The sequence below is a fragment of the Pseudophryne corroboree genome (genome assembly GCF_028390025.1).
Source record: "Pseudophryne corroboree isolate aPseCor3 chromosome 3 unlocalized genomic scaffold, aPseCor3.hap2 SUPER_3_unloc_33, whole genome shotgun sequence".
NCBI lineage: Eukaryota > Metazoa > Chordata > Amphibia > Anura > Myobatrachidae > Pseudophryne > Pseudophryne corroboree.
In genome coordinates, this window is record NW_026967523.1 from 1,094,829 (window position 1) to 1,116,839 (window position 22,011).

Genomic DNA, 22,011 nt, shown 5'->3' on the forward strand with positions numbered 1-22,011 from the left:
TGCAGGACGGGCAGTATATAGAGGAACACATGGGTCTGTACAAGGACATGATGATGGAGAATCACCGGCCCCTCACATCACTAGGTAAGAGGAGACTGTCATGTATTGTACAGGGGAGAGCAGGTATGGGGCACTATACTCAGTCACTGTGTGTCTCCTACAGATGGGCCCAGTAACAGAGATACCCCAGAGAGATGTCCCCGTCCTCTGTATTCCCAGGATTGTACAGAGGAGAATCACAGGATCCCACAGGAGGATCAGGTAGGTGGGATTTAGGGTCTCACCAATATACCAAAGTGACCATCACTATATGATCTGTAGAGAAGTTTTGTACCTTATACACTGATATTATACTGTTATTAATGTATATTGTTTTGTGGGCTATTTAGGATGAATGTCTCACTGACATTATGATAGAAGATACAGCGGGAGAAGAAGAGACGTATGTGACTGATATAAAGGCAGAAGATATAGAGGGAGAAAAAGAGACGTATGTGACTGATATAAAGGCAGAAGATATAGAGGGAGAAGAAGAGACGTATGTGACTGATATAAAGGCAGACGATACAGAGGGAGAAGAAGACAAGTATGTGACTGATATAAAGGCAGAAGATTCAGAGGGAGAAGAAGACACGTATGTGACTGATATAAAGGCAGAAGATATAGAGGGAGAAGAGACGTATGTGACTGATATAAAGGCAGAAGATATAGAGGGAGAAGAAGAGACGTATGTGACTGATATAAAGGCAGAAGATATAGAGGGAGAAGAAGAGACGTATGTGAGGGGTGATCAGCAGTGTAAGGAGGAGGAGATCCCTACAGATATCGGCAAAGGTGAGTAATAATCATTTAATACAGAAAAGAGTCACATATTCTCCTTGCTCAGTCACTACAGCAATCTCTTATACTACACCCTCCTCTGTAAGTACAAACTAATGAGGAATATATATTTTCCCAGTGAGGAAGTCAGGAGCCATCAGTCCCTATTATACTCCTGCTCTCCCCCTTACATCATGTCACTGTGTGTTACTAGCCCAGAGATCTGACCAGTCTCCTCCCTAGACTCTCTGGTGTATCTCATACATGATGAGCTATCAGCCCCTATTATACTCCTGCTCTCCCCCTCACATCATGTCACTGTGTGTTACCAGTTCATAGATCTGACCAGTCTCCTCCCCACACTCTCTGGTGTATCTCATACTTCAGGAGGCATCAGCCCCTATTATACTCCTGCTCCCCCCTCACATCATGTCAGTGTGTGTTACCAGCCCAGAGATCTGACCAGTCTCCTCCCCACACTCTCTGGTGTATCTCATACATCAGGAGCCATCAGTCTCTATTATACTCCTGCTCTCCCCCTCACATCATGTCACTGTGTGTTACCAGCCCAGATATCTGACCAGTCTCCTTCCCACACTGTCTGGTGTATCTCATACTTCAGGAGCCATCAGCCCCTATTATACTCCTGCTCTCCTCCTCACATCATGTCGCTGTGTGTTACCAGCCCAGAGATCTGACCAGTCTCCTCCCCACACTCTCTGGTGTATCTCATACATCAGGAGCCATCAGCCCCTATTATACTCCTGCTCTCCCCTCACATCATGTCACTGTGTTACCAGCCCAGATATCTGACCAGTCTCTTCCCCACACTCTCTAGTGTATCTCATACATCAGGAGCCATCAGCCCCTATTATACTCCTGCTCTCCCCTCACATCATGTCACTGTGTATTACCAGCCCAGAGATCTGACCAGTCTCCTCCCCACACTCTCTGGTGTATCTCATACATCAGGAGCCATCAGCCCCTATTATACTCCTGCTCTCCCCCTCACATCATGTCACTGTGTGTTACCAGCCCAGATATCTGACCAGTCTCCTTTCCACACTCTCTGGTGTATCTCATACATCAGGAGCCATCAGTCCCTATTATACTCCTGCTCTCCCCCTCACATCATGTAACTGTGTTTCTCTGACGTCCTAGTGGATGCTGGGACTCCGTAAGGACCATGGGGAATAGCGGCTCCGCAGGAGACAGGGCACAATAATAAAAGCTTAAGGATCAGGTGGTGTGCACTGGCTCCTCCCCCTATGACCCTCCTCCAAGCCTCAGTTAGATTTTTGTGCCCGGCCGAGATGGGTGCAATCTAGGTGGCTCTCCTGAGCTGCTTAGAATAAAAGTTTAGTTTAGGTTTTTTTATTTTCAGTGAGTCCTGCTGGCAACAGGCTCACTGCATCGTGGGACTAAGGGGAGAAGAAGCGAACTCACCTGCGTGCAGAGTGGATTGGGCTTCTTAGGCTACTGGACATTAGCTCCAGAGGGACGATCACAGGTACAGCCTGGATGGGTCACCGGAGCCGCGCCGCCGTCCCCCTTACAGAGCCAGAAGAGACGAAGAGGTCCGGTGAAATCGGCGGCAGAAGACATCCTGTCTTCAGACTAAGGTAGCGCACAGCACCGCAGCTGTGCGCCATTGCTCTCAGCACACTTCACACTCCGGTCACTGAGGGTGCAGGGCGCTGGGGGGGGGGCGCCCTGAGACGCAATATAACAGTATATACCTTAGGTGGCAAAAAGAATACATCACATATAGCTCCTGGGCTATATGGATGTATTTTAACCCCTGCCATTTTTACACAAAAAAGCGGGAGATAAGGACGTCGTGAAGGGGCGGAGCATATCTCCTCAGCACACAAGCGCCATTTTCCCTCACAGCTCCGCTGGAAGGACGGCTCCCTGACTCTCCCCTGCAGTCCTGCTTCAGAATCAGGGTAAAAAAGAGAAGGGGGGGCACTTTTGGCAGCAAATAACGATAAAACAGCAGCTATAAGGGAATAACACTTATATAAGGTTATCCCTGTATATATATATATATAGCGCTGGGTGTGTGCTGGCAGACTCTCCCTCTGTCTCTCCAAAGGGCTAAGTGGGGTCCTGTCCTCTATCAGAGCATTCCCGGTGTGTGTGCTGTGTGTCGGTACGCGTGTGTCGACATGTATGAGGAGGAAAATGATGTGGAGGCGGAGCAGTTGCCTGTGTTAGTGATGTCACCCCCTAGGGAGTCGACACCTGACTGGATGATTGTATTTAAACAATTAAGTGATAATGTCAGCACTTTGCAAAAAACTGTTGACGACATGAGACAGCCGGCAAATCAATTAATGCCTTTCCAGGCGTCTCAGACACCGTCAGGGGCCCTAAAACGCCCGTTACCTCAGTGGGTCGACACAGACCCAGACACAGATACTGAGTCTAGTGTCGACGGTGACGAGACAAACGTAATGTCCAGTAGGGCCACACGTTACATGATCACGGCAATGAAAGAAGCATTGAACCTTTCTGACACTACAAGTACCACAAAGAAGGGTATTATGTGGGGTGTGAAAAAACTACCAATAGTTTTTCCTGAGTCAGATGAAATAAATGAGGTGTGTGATAAAGCGTGAGTTTCCCCCGATAAAAAACAGCTAATTTCTAATAAATTATTAGCACTATACCCTTTCCCGCCAGAGGTTAGGGCGCGTTGGGAAACACCCCCTAGGGTAGATAAGGCGCTCACGCGTTTATCTAAACAAGTAGCGTTACCGTCTCCTGATACGGCCACCCTCAAGGAACCAGCTGATAGAAGGCTGGAAAATATCCTAAAAAGTATATACACACATACTGGTGTTATACTGCGACCAGCAATCGCCTCAGCCTGGATGTGCAGTGCTGGAGTCGCATGGTCGGATTCCCTGACTGAGAATATTGATACCCTGGATAGGGACAATATTTTGTTAACTATAGAACATTTAAAGGATGCATTGCTATATATGCGTGATGCACAGAGGGATATTTGCACCCTGGCATCAAGAGTAAGTGCTACGTCCATCTCTGCCAGAAGAGCGTTATGGACGCGACAGTGGTCATGGGATGCGGATTCCAAACGGCACATGGAAGTATTGCCGTATAAAGGGGAGGAGTTATTTGGGGCTGGTCTATCGGACCTGGTGGCCACGGCAACGGCTGGGAAATCCACCTTTTTACCCCAGGTCACTTCACATCAGCAGAAAAAGACACCGTCTTTTCAAACTCAGTCCTTTCGTTCCCATAAGTACAAGCGAGCAAAAGGCCACTCCTTTCTGCCCCGGGGCAGAGGAAAAGGAAAAAGACTGCACCATGCAGCCGCTTCCCAGGAGCAGAAGCCCTCCCCTGCTTCTGCCAAGTCTTCAGCATGACGCTGGGGCTTTACAAGCAGACTCAGACATGGTGGGGGCCCGTCTCAAGAATTTCAACGCGCAGTGGGCTCACTTGCAAGTGGATCCCTGGATTCTACAGGTAGTATCGCAGGGGTACAAACTGGAATTCGAGGCGTTTCCCCCTCATCGGTTCCTGAAGTCTGCTTTACCAAAGTCTCCCTCCGACAGGGAGGCAGTTTTGGAAGCCATTCACAAGCTGTATTCCCAGCAGGTGATAATCAAGGTACCCCTCTTACAACAGGGAAAGGGGTATTATTCCACGCTGTTCGTGGTACCGAAGCCGGACGGCTCGGTGAGACCAATTTTAAATCTGAAATCCTTGAACACTTACATAAAAAGGTTCAAATTCAAGATGGAGTCACTCAGAGCAGTGATAGCGAACCTGGAAGAAGGGGACTATATGGTGTCTCTGGACATCAAAGATGCTTATCTCCACGTCCCAATATACCCTTCTCACCAAGGGTACCTCAGGTTTGTAGTACAAAACTGTCATTATCAGTTTCAGACGCTGCCGTTTGGATTGTCCACGGCACCTCGGGTCTTTACCAAGGTAATGGCCGAAATTATGATTCTTCTACGAAGAAAAGGCATCTTAATTATCCCTTACTTGGACGATCTCCTGATAAGGGCAAGGACCAGGGAACAGTTAGAAGTCGGAGTGGCACTATCTCAGGTAGTGTTACGCCAGCACGGGTGGATTCTAAATATTCCAAAATCGCAGCTGATTCCAACGACACGTCTACTGTTCCTAGGAATGATTCTGGACACAGTCCAGAAGAAGGTGTTTCTCCCAGAGGAGAAGGCCAGGGAGTTATCCGAGCTAGTCAGGAACCTCCTAAAACCAGGCCAGGTCTCAGTGCATCAGTGCACGAGGGTCCTGGGAAAAATGGTGGCTTCTTACGAAGCGATTCCATTCGGAAGATTCCATGCAAGAACATTTCAGTGGGATCTACTGGACAAATGGTCCGGTTCGCATCTTCAGATGCATCAGCGGATAACCCTGTCGCCAAGGACAAGGGTGTCTCTCCTGTGGTGGCTGCAGAGTGCTCATCTACTAGAGGGCCGCAGATTTGGCATTCAGGATTGGATCCTGGTAACCACGGATGCCAGCCTGAGAGGCTGGGGAGCAGTCACACAGGGAAGGAATTTCCAGGGCTTGTGATCAAGCATGGAAACATCTCTTCATATAAACATTCTGGAACTAAGGGCCATTTACAATGCCCTAAGTCAAGCAAAACCTCTGCTTCAGGGTCAGGCGGTGTTGATCCAATCGGACAACATCACGTCAGTCGCCCACGTAAACAGACAGGGCGGCACGAGAAGCAGGAGGGCAATGGCAGAAGCTGCAAGGATTCTATGCTGGGCGGAAAATCATGTGATAGCACTGTCAGCAGTGTTCATTCCGGGAGTGGACAACTGGAAAGCAGATTTCCTCAGCAGACACGACCTTCACCCGGGAGAGTGGGGACTTCACCCAGAAGTCTTCCACCTGATTGTAAACCGTTGAGAAAAACCAAAGGTGGACATGATGGCGTCCCGTCTAAACAAAAAACTGGACAGATATTGCGCCAGGTCAAGGGACCCTCAGGCAATAGCGGTGGACGCTCTGGTAACGCCGTGGGTGTACCAGTCAGTGTATGTGTTCCCTCCTCTGCCTCTCATACCAAAAGTACTGAGAATCATAAGAAGGAGAGGAGTAAGAACTATACTCGTGGTTCCGGATTGGCCAAGAAGGACTTGGTACCCGGAACTTCAAGAGATGCTCACGGACGAACCGTGGCCTCTACCTCTAAGAAAGGACCTGCTACTGCAGGGGCCTTGTCTGTTCCAAGACTTACCGCGGCTGCGTTTGACGGCATGGCGGTTGAACGCCGGATCCTGAAGGAAAAAGGCATTCCAGAAGAAGTCATCCCTACCCTGGTCAAAGCCAGGAAGGACGTAACCGCAAAACATTATCACCGCATTTGGCGTAAATATGTTGCGTGGTGTGAGGCCAAGAAGGCCCCTACAGAGGAATTTCAACTGGGTCGTTTCCTTCATTTCCTGCAAACAGGACTGTCTATGGGCCTAAAATTAGGGTCCATTAAGGTTCAAATTTCAGCCCTGTCGATTTTCTTCCAGAAAGAACTGGCTTCAGTACCTGAAGTTCAGACATTTGTAAAAGGGGTGCTGCATATACAGCCTCCTTTTGTGCCTCCAGTGGCACCTTGGGATCTCAATGTTGTGTTGAGTTTTCTAAAGTCACATTGGTTTGAACCACTTACCACTGTGGACTTAAAATATCTCACATGGAAGGTGACGATGCTGTTAGCCTTGGCTTCAGCCAGGCGTGTGTCAGAATTGGCGGCTTTATCATATAAAAGCCCTTACTTAATTTTTCATTCTGACAAGGCAGAATTGAGAACTCGTCCTCAATTTCTACCTAAGGTGGTTTCTGCATTTCACATGAACCAACCTATTGTGGTACCTGCGGCTACTAGGGACTTAGAGGACTCTAAGTTGCTTGACGTTGTCAGGGCCTTGAAAATATATGTTTCCAGGACGGCTGGAGTCAGAAAATCTGACTCGCTGTTTATCCTGTATGCACCCAACAAACTGGGTGCTCCTGCTTCAAAGCAGACGATTGTTCGTTGGATTTGTAGTACAATTCAGCTTGCACATTCTGTGGCAGGCTTGCCACAGCCAAAATCAGTAAAAGCCCATTCCACAAGGAAGGTGGGCTCATCTTGGGCGGCTGCCCGAGGGGTCTCGGCTTTACAACTTTGCCGAGCTGCTACTTGGTCAGGGGCAAACACATTTGCAAAATTCTACAAATTTGATACCCTGGCTGAGGAGGACCTGGAGTTCTCTCATTCGGTGCTGCAGAGTCATCCGCACTCTCCCGCCCGTTTGGGAGCTTTGGTATAATCCCCATGGTCCTTACGGAGTCCCAGCATCCACTAGGACGTCAGAGAAAATAAGATTTTACTTACCGATAAATCTATTTCTCGTAGTCCGTAGTGGATGCTGGGCGCCCATCCCAAGTGCGGATTGTCTGCAATACTTGTATATAGTTATTGTTACAAAAATTCGGGTTATTATTGTTGTGAGCCGTCTTTTCAGAGGTTCCTTTGTATTTATCATACTGTTAACTGGGTTCAGATCACGAGTTGTACGGTGTGATTGGTGTGGCTGGTATGAGTCTTACCCGGGATTCAATATCCTTCCTTATTGTGTACGCTCGTCCGGGCACAGTATCCTAACTGAGGCTTGGAGGAGGGTCATAGGGGGAGGAGCCAGTGCACACCACCTGATCCTTAAGCTTTTATTATTGTGCCCTGTCTCCTGCGGAGCCGCTATTCCCCATGGTCCTTACGGAGTCCCAGCATCCACTACGGACTACGAGAAATAGATTTATCGGTAAGTAAAATCTTATTATTACCAGCCCAGAGATCTGACCAGTCTCCTCCCCACACTCTCTGGTGTATCTCATACATCAGGAGCCATCAGCCCCTATTATACTCCTGCTCTCCCCCTCACATCATGTAACTGTGTATTACCAGCCCAGAGATCTGACCAGTCTCCTCCCCACACTCTCTGGTGTATCTAATACATCAGGAGCCATCAGCCCCTATTATACTCCTGCTCTCCCCCTCACATCATGTAACTGTGTATTACCAGCCCAGAGATCTGACCAGTCTCCCCACACTCTCTGGTGTATCTCATACATCAGGAGCCATTAACCCCTATTATACTCCTGCTCTTCCCTCACATTCAGAATCCAGCACATTCCGTGTTTATTACCTGTCCCCTCGCACTTGATTGATGGCCTTTTCTCTCTAAGAAATTGGGGCTGTCTGGCATTAGGGGCATAGAGAGAAGTGAGGGTGACATATTTATAAAGAATTTTCCCAACTAGAATCCAATATCTACCATTGCATTCCACCCACTTGCTGTCTAGGTGAAAGGGGCAGGATCTATTAGAAAGGATGGCTACACCACAGGAGATATAGCATGTTGGGTAGTGATTGGTAAACTGAGGGGCAGAGTGCAATGGAACATGTGATTCCTGAATGGCTACCACCGCCGCCTTCTGGTCAGCGAAATATTTTAATGCAAGACGTCTCTTACGGGGAGAATAAAGACCTTTTACATTAAGACTTAAAAACGTCGCCGTGATAGAGAGAGATCAGATCATGGTATGAAACATCTAAGATCATCTGTGCAAAGTCCAATAGAGTCTGTAGGGCGTGTGCATACTTCAAACTATCAACATAAGAAATAAAATAGGGAACAAATATGGGAGACAAACAGAAATAGTGTCCGTAAAGGAGCTAGAGATTCCGTCACTAGGGTACCGTCACAGAAAGGTAGAAAAAGGTGGCGGTCGGGCCTAAAAGGGAAACCCACCAACTACCCCAAGTAGCCATACGAGAGTGCAAAATCTAATCAGCATAGTAACAATTGTAGAAAGAAATATCAAATCTCAATGTAACCAATGTATCCTAAGGAGGTAAAGGCCAAGAACATGGCCTGATATCCAATGTAGGTTCTATCAACACCGTTATAAGGGCAACAGGATGTTACATGGATCAGTCATGCTTTACCTGAACACCCAAACATTCTAGAAAGGTATTATGAAACGTAACAGTGGAAAGAATGTCAGATCATATACTATATAGCAATTATATAGCACAGGAAATAAAGATAAAAATATACGTTTTATACCCATAACAAAAGCAAAAAAAATAGATCCATGCCCAGTAACTTAGTCCCAGTTGGCACATGTTACAGTAGGAAACAGACTGAGTGTCTGTAACAGTCTTACTCCTTTATCATATTACTTGGAGACGGAAGACAACTCCTCCGGTAATGGTTTAGGTAAAGTGTCATGAAGGGCTGTCAACAGGAATGTCCCACTTTTTCAGAATAGCAGGGCCATCCTCGGGTGAAGGTATCACTGTGAAGGCGCCGTATCGCATTACAATAAGCTTAGTAGGAAAGCCCCATTTGTATTGCACATTTCCTTGGGTGGAATAGATGCCTTTTGGCCAGTGTCGCAGGAGAAATATACGGAAATAGCGCAGATTATCCAGGCACTAAGCTGTGGATGAGGAAGACAAAGCGGCTTGTAGAATGCGTTCTTTAATGTGAAAAAGTGGACCCCGAGCAGAGTGTGCTTGGATAGAGGCCTGTTTGGACTTTGGGAGTCTATGGATCCTATCAATAAGATGGTCAGCAGCAGAAGCCTTTGGTGGAAGTTTCTGAAAAGAGGACCGTGGCATAATCATAAAGCTCTGCATTTGTAACAGAATCCGGAACGCCCATTATTCTGATATTATTTCTCCGAGACCAGTCTTCTAAATCAATGACTTTATCACGAATAGAGACCAGGTCTTCCTGAAGGGTGTCATGTGCTGAAATCAGATCTTTGTGAGACGCAACAATCTCTTTCATCTTAGTCTGTATGAGTGCCAATCTCACTGATACTGGACCTCAAAGCTTGAATATTAGAGTTAAGTTCTGAGGTTATTTCAGTCCTTAAATCTAGATAACATAGAATGTATAGAGCGTAGAGTAACAGGACCATCTAGAGTGTCTTAAGATGTCTTCAGCCTGTCAGATTGTGTTTGGTCTGTGTCCCCGGAGGGGGCGCTAGTGGGTCAGTGGAGGTAGGAGGAAAGAGACGAGGAGGTTGTATCACGTTCTTGCGCATGAGCGCAATGGTATTTTATTAGCAGATAAGTTTTAAACAGAAATGCAGCAGAAATAATAATATCAGATGAGAAAGTCAAATACTTGGAATGATAACAAATAGTCTATGGCAATGGATGATAGATGACTTGAGAAATCATATCCGGTAATGTAAAACAACAGAATGAATGTTAATGAAATGATACTGGTTTGGAAACCAGAGCAGGGTTTTAAAACAGAGAACTAAGGCAGTAGATGGATATTGCAAACCTGAGCATAAGCAGGAGACCAACTCACAGTGCAGGTGATGAGGCACTGGCAGCAGCAAGCTGTGTCACAGGTGGAGGAATGAACACACCTGGAGTTTAGTCTTCAACTGCAGGCTGAAGCACACAAGGTGGTGATGAGTGTGAAGCCCAATGCAGGTTGCTGGTATTGCTGAGCCTTGAAGTTCCACGGGAGCAAAGCAGAATCACCAGGAGTATAAGTTCTTAGCAGAGAACCAGGAACTCAGGAGAAACAGGAGCCGATCCTTTCATGCAGGTTGTCAGAATGACACAAAGTCCAGGATGCCTGTGAGGTGAAACTGTAGCCTCCTATATACCCCATGGTGTGCAGGGATTGGATGGAGGAAAGGACAGTGGGTGCGGCCACGCACCGGATTGGCCGCAGCATACTAGCTGTTTGGAAACTGTCATGGCGGCGCCCACGCCGCGGCCCAGCGGGGACGCGGCGCGCACACGCCCGCTGGCTCAGGAGTGTTCCCAGGACCTTGATGATGTCCCATGGCAGGGGCATAGGCGACAGGTGACCGCAGGGAGCCAGGACGGAGTCCGCAGCGGCGGACGGATGCCAGTCTGGTAAGTCGATTCCTGACAGTACCCCCTCCTTTAGGGGTGGACACCGAACACCCACGTGGTTTGGAGGGATGAGTGCTGTGGAAGACACGGACCAACCTAGGAGCATGGACATCAGATGAATTCACCCAGCTTCTCTCCTCTGGGCCATAACCGAACCAATCGACCAGGTACTGGAGACGTCCATACCGGCAACGAGAGTCCAGAATCTTGTTGATCTCAAATTCCACGCCCCGCTGAGTTCGAACCTTGGGACCTGCTGGAAGAGTATTCTGAAAGCGGTTTAGGACTAGAGGTCTGAGGAGAGAAATGTGAAAGGCATTAGGAATACGAAGTGAAGGTGGTAATTTCAACTTGTAAGCCACTGGGTTGATGACACTCTCAATAGGGTATGGACCAATGAAGCGTGGTGCAAACTTCATGGATGGGACCCTGAGACGAAGGTTGCGGGTTGATAACCAAACCCTGTCCCCCGGTTTCAAATGGGGAACCGCACGTCTCTTGCGGTCGGCGTAGATCTTGTATCGACTGGAGGCTTTTTTGAGGGAAACATGAATTCTTTTCCAAATGGAGGAAAACTGAGTCAGAGCAGTAGTGGCAGCAGGAACATCCATGTGAGGGAGTTCTTGGAATTCAGGTACCCGGGGATGTTGCCCATAGACTGCAAAGAAAGGTGTCGTGTCTGTAGCAGTGTGGTAACGAAAGTTATGGGCAAACTCGGCCCATGGGAGCAGATTGAACCAATCATCCTGGGAGGATGTTACATATAGCCTTAGGAAAGTCTCAAGTTCTTGATTGACTCTCTCTGTCTGCCCGTTCGTCTGAGGATGGTATGATGACGAGAATTTCAATTTTATCTGCATGGCAGAACAGAGGGCCCTCCAAAATCTTGCTACAAACTGTACCCCCCGATCAGATATTATTTCGGAGGGTAAACCGTGTAAACGGAAGATCTCCTGTAGGAAGATCTGGGCAAGTTTCGGGGCTGAAGGGAGACCCTGGAGAGGAACGAAATGAGCCATCTTGGAAAATCTGTCCACTACAACCCAAATAGTGTTATGTCCCTGAGAAGGTGGAAGATCAGTGATAAAATCCATTGATAGGTGAGACCAAGGACGATTAGGGACAGATAAGGGTTGTAACTGACCTGCTGGAGACTGACGAGGAGTCTTGTGCTGCACACATTTAGGACAGGATGCCACGAAATCCTGGATGTCCACTTTCATCTTCGGCCACCAATATGACGCAGAAAGGAACTTGAATGTCTTCAGGACACCAGGATGACCAGTGAACTTGGATTGGTGGGCCCAAGCTAGCAACTTGGGACGGAGTTCTGGGGAAACAAAAGTCTTACCCGGAGGTGGAGCTGGAGAGACTTGAGAGGCAGCGAAAACCACGGGACTCAGGATGGAATGTGGCACAGAGTCAGATGTTCCCTCTTCTGATTCCATGGACCGGGATAATGCGTCGGCTTTCACATTCTGTGAACCTGGGCGGAAATGAAGCCTAAAATTAAAACGTGAGAAAAACATAGCCCACCTGGACTGGCGAGGGTTAAGGCACTGAGCTGCTTTTAGGTATAGCAGGTTTTTATGATCCGTGAAGATGTTAAACGGATGTTTAGCCCCTTCTAGGAGATATCTCCATTCCTCGAGAGCCAGTTTGATTGCCAGTAACTCTTGATCTCCCACGGAGTAGTTAGCTTCTGCGGGAAGAAACTTGCGAGAAAAGAATCCACAAGGGTGAACTTTCCCATCAGATCCCTTCTGGGAGAGAACAGCTCCAACCCCAACTGTAGAGGCATCTACCTCCAACTCGAACGGCCTGTTGACATCTGGCTGTGACAGCACTGGAGCAGACATAAAGGCTAGCTTGATCTTCCGGAAGGCTGCCAAGGCTTCTTCTGACCAGTTGGAATGATCTGCCCCTTTCCGAGTCAGGTTGGTAATAGGAGCGATGAGAGTGGAGAATCCTCGAATAAATTTTCTATAATAGTTGGCAAAACCCAGGAACCGCTGGATAGATTTGAGGGAGTTTGGAATGGACCAATTGGCAATGGCTTCTAATTTTGCCGGGTCCATCTGAAGATCCGATCCGGAAATTATATACCCCAGGAAGGGTATAGAGGGAACTTCGAAGGTACATTTAGATAATTTCCCGTAGAGACGGTTCTCACGAAGACGTCGGAGAACTTCACAGACTTGTAGGCGATGAGATGGAAGGTCTTGAGAAAAGATAAGAATATCATCTAAGTAAACAACAAGGTACTTATACAGGACATCACGAAAGATCTCGTTCACGAAGTGTTGGAATACCGCTGGAGCATTACTTAACCCAAATGGCATTACCAGGTATTCATAATGGCCATCTTGAGTGTTGAAGGCTGTCTTCCACTCGTCACCACTCCGGATTCTGATGAGATTATAGGCACCGCGGAGATCTAACTTGGTAAAGATGCGAGCCCCCTTAACTCTATCAAAAAGTTCGGTAATAAGTGGTAGAGGATAACTATTCTTGATGGTAATGTCATTGAGACCCCGATAGTCAATGCATGGACGTAGTCCACCATCCTTCTTTTTGACGAAGAAGAAACCTGCACCAGCGGGTGATGATGACGGACGGATGAATCCTTTCTGAAGATTCTCTCTGATGTAATTACTCATCGCCTCTGTTTCAGGAACAGACAAAGGGTAGGTGCGCCCCCTGGGTGGCTTCTTGCCAGGAAGGAGATCGATGGGACAATCCCATTCCCTATGGGGCGGCAGGATATCAGCAGCCTTTTCACAGAAGACGTCTGCGAAGTCTTGATAAGCTGCTGGGAGTGTTAGCTGTGACTTTACTTCGGTAGACTTGATGGGACACACTTGGGCTAAGCAGGAATGATGACAGTGTGAACTCCATGAGGTAAGCTGCAACGTTGTCCAGTCGAACTGTGGGTTATGTAGTTGAAGCCAAGGCATGCCCAAGACAATCTCCTGGGTGGCTTGAGGGATGACCAGGAACTTGATCACTTCTGAATGGAGAAATCCAACTCCCAGAACCACTGGGGTAGTTTGATGTGAAATGTTCCCTTTAGAGATTCTACTACCATCCACAGCAGTAATGTATACAGGATAAGAGAGTTCACAGGTAGACAAGCAAAATTTGTTTACCGCAGCTTGGGTGATAAAATTTCCTGCAGCACCGCAGTCCACTAATGCTGATGCAGACTGGAGCCCAACAGAAGTTTCTAGCGTCACTGGAAGAATAAGATCTTGTTGAGAAGGAGCTTGACTGAATGATCCTAACTTGACTCCTCCCTTACAAGTCAGGATCTGGCGTTTCCCGAACGCATCGTGCAGGAGTTAATTTGATGACCCGCAGCAGCACAGTATAGGCAAAGCCTCTCTCGTAATCTTCTTGCCCGCTCCTCAGGGGTTAGGCGGGACCTATTTACCTGCATAGGCTCGTCAGAAGAAGGAGGCTGAAACTGTACAGAAGGTATGAACCTTACTCTGCGAGGTTCACTCCGAGCGCGTTCATTATTGCGTTCGCGGATGCGAGAGTCCAGCTTTATACACAGGGAGATCAAGTCAGACAGTTGAACAGGGATGTCACGGGTTGCCAGTTCGTCCTTGATCCGATCCGAAAGTCCGTGCCAGAAGGTTGCTACCAAAGCTTGGTTGTTCCATTGGACTTCTGCAGCCAACGTCTGGAACTGGATGACATATTGTCCCATGCTTCGGTTACCTTGACGAAGTTGGATCAGGTCTGCCGAAGCTGATGTTGCACGACCGGGCTCGTCAAAGATCCGTCTAAAGGTTGACACGAAGTCTGAGTAGTTATTGATCAGAGGGTCAGCACGTTCCCACAGAGGAGACACCCAATTCAGAGCAGATCCAGAGAGTAAGGAAATGATGTAGGCAACCTTGGACCTTGGTGTAGGAAAGTTATGTGGCAATAACTCAAACTGTATTTCGCACTGATTAAGAAACCCGCGACATAATTTAGGACTGCCATCATATTTGCTCGGCACGGGCAGGTGCAGACGAGACACTGGAGCTGATGCAGCCGACATAGAAGAACTTACAGCACTGGCAGGTGCTGGGGTAACAGTAGGTGAGAGTACACTTGGCAGGGATTGCTGCAGTGTATCCAATCGGGAGGACATCCCTTGTAGAAAGTGAAGCATCTGCTGCTGCGCAACCTCTTGACCATCCAGACGGGAGACCAGATTTTGCAAGGCCTCTGACCCCACACTCCGTCCACCATCCGAGTCCATCGATCCTGGACTTACTGTCAGATTGTGTTTGGTCTGTGTCCCCGGAGGGGGCGCTAGTGGGTCAGTGGAGGTAGGAGGAAAGAGACGAGGAGGTTGTATCACGTTCTTGCGCATGAGCGCAATGGTATTTTATTAGCAGATAAGTTTTAAACAGAAATGCAGCAGAAATAATAATATCAGATGAGAAAGTCAAATACTTGGAATGATAACAAATAGTCTATGGCAATGGATGATAGATGACTTGAGAAATCATATCCGGTAATGTAAAACAACAGAATGAATGTTAATGAAATGATACTGGTTTGGAAACCAGAGCAGGGTTTTAAAACAGAGAACTAAGGCAGTAGATGGATATTGCAAACCTGAGCATAAGCAGGAGACCAACTCACAGTGCAGGTGATGAGGCACTGGCAGCAGCAAGCTGTGTCACAGGTGGAGGAATGAACACACCTGGAGTTTAGTCTTCAACTGCAGGCTGAAGCACACAAGGTGGTGATGAGTGTGAAGCCCAATGCAGGTTGCTGGTATTGCTGAGCCTTGAAGTTCCACGGGAGCAAAGCAGAATCACCAGGAGTATAAGTTCTTAGCAGAGAACCAGGAACTCAGGAGAAACAGGAGCCGATCCTTTCATGCAGGTTGTCAGAATGACACAAAGTCCAGGATGCCTGTGAGGTGAAACTGTAGCCTCCTATATACCCCATGGTGTGCAGGGATTGGATGGAGGAAAGGACAGTGGGTGCGGCCACGCACCGGATTGGCCGCAGCATACTAGCTGTTTGGAAACTGTCATGGCGGCGCCCACGCCGCGGCCCAGCGGGGACGCGGCGCGCACACGCCCGCTGGCTCAGGAGTGTTCCCAGGACCTTGATGATGTCCCATGGCAGGGGCATAGGCGACAGGTGACCGCAGGGAGCCAGGACGGAGTCCGCAGCGGCGGACGGATGCCAGTCTGGTAAGTCGATTCCTGACACAGCCATTACAGCTGGGCTGTGCGCCTGACAAGAAGAAGCAGATGATGTTGTATCAGTCTCAGAAGGACCAACTGAATTTGAGGTACCAAACAGATGCACAGGTGGGGCCGATTTGGTACCTTCTTAACCTTTTTTGAAGGCATGGTAAGCTATCAGGTAAGGTAGATAAGAAGCCCCTTAGTGAGGAGAGATCCAGAAAACACATCTAGATGGACTCAGGCCACGGACCTCTTATTTATTATTTTATATACTAACAAGTGTGGTACATCCCTGCAAAGGCAGATCCAATCTCTTTCTCATCAGACTCTGCTGTCTTCCCTGCACTCTCACTCAGATGTTTACTGTTGCCAGTAGCACACGTATGAGAAGCAGAAGTATGGCGGCAGCTGTATAGATTCTGATATGTCATTCTCTATATCATACTTATCGTACACACATCATCCTTATTACTATTGAGAGAATAGAGGTAAAACACTGATGATGGGGGTGTAAGAGTGGATTATAACCTAGCAGATGATGATGATTACAGGGTATCATATGGCGTATTGCATGTAAAGTACCTTGTTCCACACCTACTCTGCTGTAGCAATATACTTTATATAAGGGTTAGTAACACTTGTACAGGCTTACCAGCGTATGAGCACACACATAAAGGAATGCTTCCTTACCAATGCTTCCAGGAGTAACGTTAGGAGACATTTCTCTGACCCATTAGCTTATACGACTGATGTTATTGTTCAGCTAGAATCTCCAGTTCATACGATATGTTCCCCATCCATTGTTTTACATTGGTGCTGACATAGGACTTGGCGAGTGACTACATCTCCATTTATTCTTCATGGTTAGTTACCAGTACAAGAGAGAGATATATCTAAGTCTTGTTATAATATTACATTTGTTATTGTGAGTGTTCTCAGGAGGGTGGACACAATGATAGTCTGACACAATATTATAAAGCCTTCATTAAAAGTTATGTTTTATTATACACACACATTTACAATTAAGTGTCCCAGAGAGTCGTCTTCTCCTATTGTTTACAAGATTAATATTGTTACAGTAAATGTCACATTTCCTTAATGTATTTTATTTCCAGCAGATGGACAGACAAGCAGGAATATCTCAGAAGGACATCTAATGTTATCCCCGGATTGTGACATAAATGATAATGACAGTAGACAGGATTCTCCAGGAGATAACCCCATTACCCCAATTATACATCCAGCTCTATCAGCTGATCCCTCTTATCCTGGGAAATGTTCTCCTGATCACTCTGATATTGGTGCATCTGTTACAGCTCTGACAGTAGATATGGAGTTTCCCTGTTCTATAGATGCCAAATGTTTTATACAGAACACAAAGCTTATTATCCATCAGCCAGCTAAGGCAGGTGAGAAGCCATTTCCATGTTCTGAGTGTGAGAAATGTTTTACACAGAAATCAGATCTTGTTAAACATCAGAGAAGTCACACCGGTGAGAGGCCATTTTCTTGCTCTGAGTGTGGGAAATGTTTTATCCAGAAATCACATCTTGTTACACATCAGCGAAGTCACACGGGTGAGAGGCCATTTCCATGTTCTGAGTGTGAGAAATGTTTTACACAGAAATCAGATCTTGTTAAACATCAGAGAAGTCACACCGGTGAGAGGCCATTTTCTTGCTCTGAGTGTGGGAAATGTTTTATCCAGAAATCACATCTTGTTACACATCAGCGAAGTCACACGGGTGAGAGGCCATTTCCATGTTCTGAGTGTGGGAAATGTTTTGCACGGAAATCACATCTTGTTGCACGTCAGCAAAGTCACAAAGATGAGAAGCCATTTCCATGTTCTGAGTGTGGGAAATGTTTTACACGGATATCACATCTTGTTACACATCAGAGAAGTCACACAGGTGAGAAACCATTTTCTTGCTCCGAGTGCGGGAAATGTTTTACACAGAAATCACATCTTGTTAAGCATCAGCGAAGTCACACAGGTGAGAATACATTTCCATGTTCTGAGTGTGGGAAATGTTTTACACATAAATCACATCTTGTTACACATCAGAGAAGTCACACAGGTGAGAAACCATTTTCTTGCTCCGAGTGCGGGAAATGTTTTACACAGAAATCACATCTTGTTAATCATCAGCGAAGTCACACAGGTGAGAATACATTTCCATGTTCTGAGTGTGGGAAATGTTTTACACAGAAATCAGATCTTATTAAACATCAGAAAACTCACACAGGTGAGAAGCCATTTCCATGTTCTGAGTGTGGGAAATGTTTTGCACGCAAAGCAGATCTTGTTAAACATCAGAGAACTCACACAGGTGAGAAGCCATTTTCTTGCTCTGAATGCGGGAAATGTTTTACACAGAAATCAAATCTTGTTAAACATCAGCGAAGTCACACAGGTGAGAATCCATTTCCATGTTCTGAGTGTGGAAAATGTTTTGCATACAAATCAGATCTTGTTAAACATCAGAGAAGTCACACAGGTGAGAAGCCATTTTCTTGCTCTGAGTGTGGGAAATGTTTTACCTGGAAATCACAACTTTATACACATCTTCGAAGTCACACAGGTGAGAAGCCATTTCCATACTCTGAGAAGTAAATCAGCTCTTGTAGACATCAGTCAGGTGAGAAACCATTTTAATCTTCTGGGGTATACTTATTGCCATATGATGTTCTTCAAGATTCTTATCCTATCTCCTATGCTTTTTGCAATATACATGCTACCGCATGGTGAAATAATCAGACGTCATGTACTCATCTACCACTGCTATGAAGATGATCTGTCTTTTGCTCAGGGTACTGAGAACCCAGTACCAATCCTAAATGGTTGTCTAGTTGAGCTCCAGGTGTGGGTGATGCCAGTTGGCTGTGACTCAGTCCTGGTGAAACAGGTCTATCATAAGATAGAAGCTCACCAACAAAGGGCAGGGCTACAGTTCAGCTTTGCAAACCAACCAGACTTACGCTTGGAGGTTCAGAGTTACAAAATGCGGATCATGTGTGGAATCTTGGTGTCCTGGATTGTGGAGTGAAACTTAGACATCACGTATCAGCCACAATCAGATCCTCATCTGAGGAACAGAGCCAGACTCCAGCACTTATTTCCCTCAGAAGATCTACCTACAGTCATACATACACTTGTATCATCACACATAGACTACTGCAATGTCCTCTACCTGGATCTCCTAGCAATAGAATTGCACCGCTTGTAGCTTGTACAGATTGCAGCAGCCAGTCTGTTACCTAACCAGCCCGTTCCTGCCACATAACACCCATTCTCTACTCCCTTCACCGGCTGCCTGTAAGATGGTGACTCTATTACATAATCTTACTGACTCCCAATCCTACATGATCAGGATCCATGGTAACAGAAGCAGCTTCTGCCTCATTACTGCCCTGCTTTCTTACTTCCATCTGCAGATGAAGGACTCTTACCAGCAGTACCAAGAATCTCCAAGCAGTGCTGAGATGTCAGAGGGGGAGACAGAGTGGTGGCACTAGTGCTGTAGTGGGGCCTGCCGAAGGCACTGTCAGTGGGTAATATTGTCCTCAAGCAGTGCTGAGGTGTCGGGGGGAGACACAGTGGCTGGCAGTAGTGGGGGGAGACAGTGCGGGTGACAGTAGCCGCGGGGAGACAAGGTGGGTGGCAATAGTGGGGGGAGACAGGGTGGGTGGCAGTACTAGGGGGAGACAGGGCGGATGGCAATAGAGGAGGGAGACAGGGTGGTTAGTAGTAGTAGGGACTGCAGGAGGCAGTGACTCTGAGAATCTTGTCCCCAAGCAGAGCTAAGGTGTCAGGGAGGTGGGGCGGGTGGCAGTAGTGGGGGGGTGACAGTAGTGGGGGGAGACAGGGTGGGTTGCAGTAGTGGTGGGAGACTAGGTCGGTGGCAGTAGTGAGGGGAGACGGGACTGGCAGTAGTGGGAGAGACAGGACTGGCAGTAGTTGTGTGTGTTCTGTGTAATAATCCTGAAAGTAGTGCTGCTACCGATCTCATATCATTTGTAGTAACTTGGAAAAGATGAGATGTGAGGTGCACTCTGGAAGCTTATAGGGGGTTAATCAGAGATGATCGCAGATGTGACATCACAGCCCCCCGGAGAATGGTCCCGGCCCGCCCGCCCGCGTTCACACCTCAGGGATGCGACCGCAATGTGTGTGTCTGCGTGGCCGCTGCGCATGTGTATTTTGCCACCACCAGCAAACTGCTGCGGGCCGCTATTGCGGCTGGGTCTGAATGACCCCCATAGGCTTTTGGCTCCTGATATGTATCTGTTTTACTTACCTGCAATACTATAATGTAACTTGAATTGTTTCTGTGCTTTAAGGATATTTCTCTTATGTCCTAGAGGATACTGGGGTTCCATTTAGTACCGTGGGGGTATAGACTGGTTCACTAAGAGCCAAGGACACTTTAAGAGTTTAACACTGTGTGCTGGCTCCTCCCTCTATGCCCCTCCTACCAGACTCAGTTTAGTTTATGTGCCCGAAGGAGCCGGTCACAGCTAGGGGGGCTCCTAGGAGTTTTCTTAGTTTTATTGTGTTCTAGAGTTTGTTATTTTACAGGAGGCTGTTTGGCACCAGTCTGCCGGCTTCATGGGACTTAGGGGGGAGAATGGCCGAATTAATACAGAGTTAATGGCTCCATTACTCCACTGACAGGACACTGAGCTCCTGAGGGAAATGTCCGCAAGCCCCACCATGGCGACCGCACATTCCCGCAGCACGCCGCCACCCTTAACAGCCAGAAGACATGAAGAGTGGTAAGTACAGCGCCGGCGTCCCAGTTAGTGGGTCACCGGCGGGTATGGCAGCACAAGGGTGGGAGCGCAGCTCTGGTTGCAGGCTGCGCTCCTGCAAGGCTCAGCAACATATTTTTCTGCCCTATGAGGGGTGTTCGGAAGCCAATAAGACTACCCTACACTGGTCTGACTGGGGCTGTATCCCACTCTCAGACATAATACCACAAGGCCAGTATAAACAAAAGGGCGGGAAGCTGCGCGTCATTACAGGGGGGCGGGGCTTCCACTCAGGGCAGACCCAGCAGCTCACCAGCGCCATTTTCTCCTTGCAGATCTCACTACAGGATGCTGACAGAGAAGCGCTGCCCCTCCAGACAACTCCAGCAAACCTCTGCGGTACCAGGGGGTTATAGAGGGGGGAGTGTAATTAAATGGTACTAGCTACCCTATTGAGGGTAGCTGGTCAGCGCCGGGTTTTTATCATAATATTAGGCAGATAGGGCACTGTGTGGGTTGTCCCTCATACTCTGTGACACTCTGACGGTGCTGTGGGGGAAGCTGACATTTTCCTGTGTGTGTGTGCGCATATATCTCACATTACCATGGCAAGGGACATTGGGGGTCATTCCGAGTTGATCGCTCGCTAGCTAGTTTTAGCAGCCGTGCAAACGCTATGCCTCCGCCCACTTGGGAGTGTATTTTAGCTTGGCAGAAGTGAGAACGCATGTGCAGCCGAGCGCTGCAAAAACAGTTTGTGCAGTTTCTGAGTAGCTCTGAACCTACTCAGCACTAGCGATCACTTCAGCCTATTCGTGTCTGGATTTGATGTCATACACCCGCCCAGCCATGCCTGCGATTTTTCAGACATGCCTGCGTTTTTGCAAACACTCCCTGAAAATGGTCAGTTGACACCCAGTAACGCCCCCTTTCTGGCAATCTTCTAGCAGCCTACTGTTAGGCGCCAGGGTCCGCTTGTCCGCGCGACCCGGTGCCTAGCAACTAGGGACGCCGTGCACATACAGCCTCCGGCTCCCTAGCAACGCTAGACACCGGGCGCGCTGAAGCCGCACGGACCCTAGCAAAGGGGACGCCACTGGCGGACCGCTTTCCCCGTTGCCGGGTTTTAGGATTTAATGCGTTCACCTGTTCTCTGGCCGTGCAGCAAGGCAGCTGCACGGCATTTAGTCCAATCAGCCTCTAAACAGCTGATTGGAGGACTCCCTGTTAAGTACACTCCCAGGGCTTCTCACAGACGCCGGTAATAGCTTCCTGCATGCT

At 47.8% G+C, this 22,011-nt stretch overlaps 1 protein-coding gene across 1 annotated transcript; it reads left to right on the forward strand.

Moving 5' to 3' along the window:
* Positions 1-397: 397 nt before the first annotated feature.
* LOC134984056 (gastrula zinc finger protein XlCGF26.1-like) lies at positions 398-19,576 on the forward strand. Its single transcript, XM_063949696.1, has 2 exons — positions 398-834; positions 17,094-19,576. The coding sequence occupies exons 1-2, from the start codon at positions 411-413 to the stop codon at positions 18,590-18,592; spliced, it is 1,923 nt and encodes a 640-aa protein (XP_063805766.1). The 5' UTR covers positions 398-410; the 3' UTR covers positions 18,593-19,576.
* The last annotated feature ends 2,435 nt before the right edge of the window (positions 19,577-22,011 follow it).

Coding starts and splice junctions, on each gene's coding strand:
- LOC134984056 (XM_063949696.1), top strand. CDS start 411: ATGATAGAAGATACAGCGGGAGAAGAAGAGACGTATGTGACTGATATA. Junction 835..17,093: donor CCCTACAGATATCGGCAAAG/GTGAGTAATAAT, acceptor TATTTCCAGCAG/ATGGACAGACAAGCAGGAAT.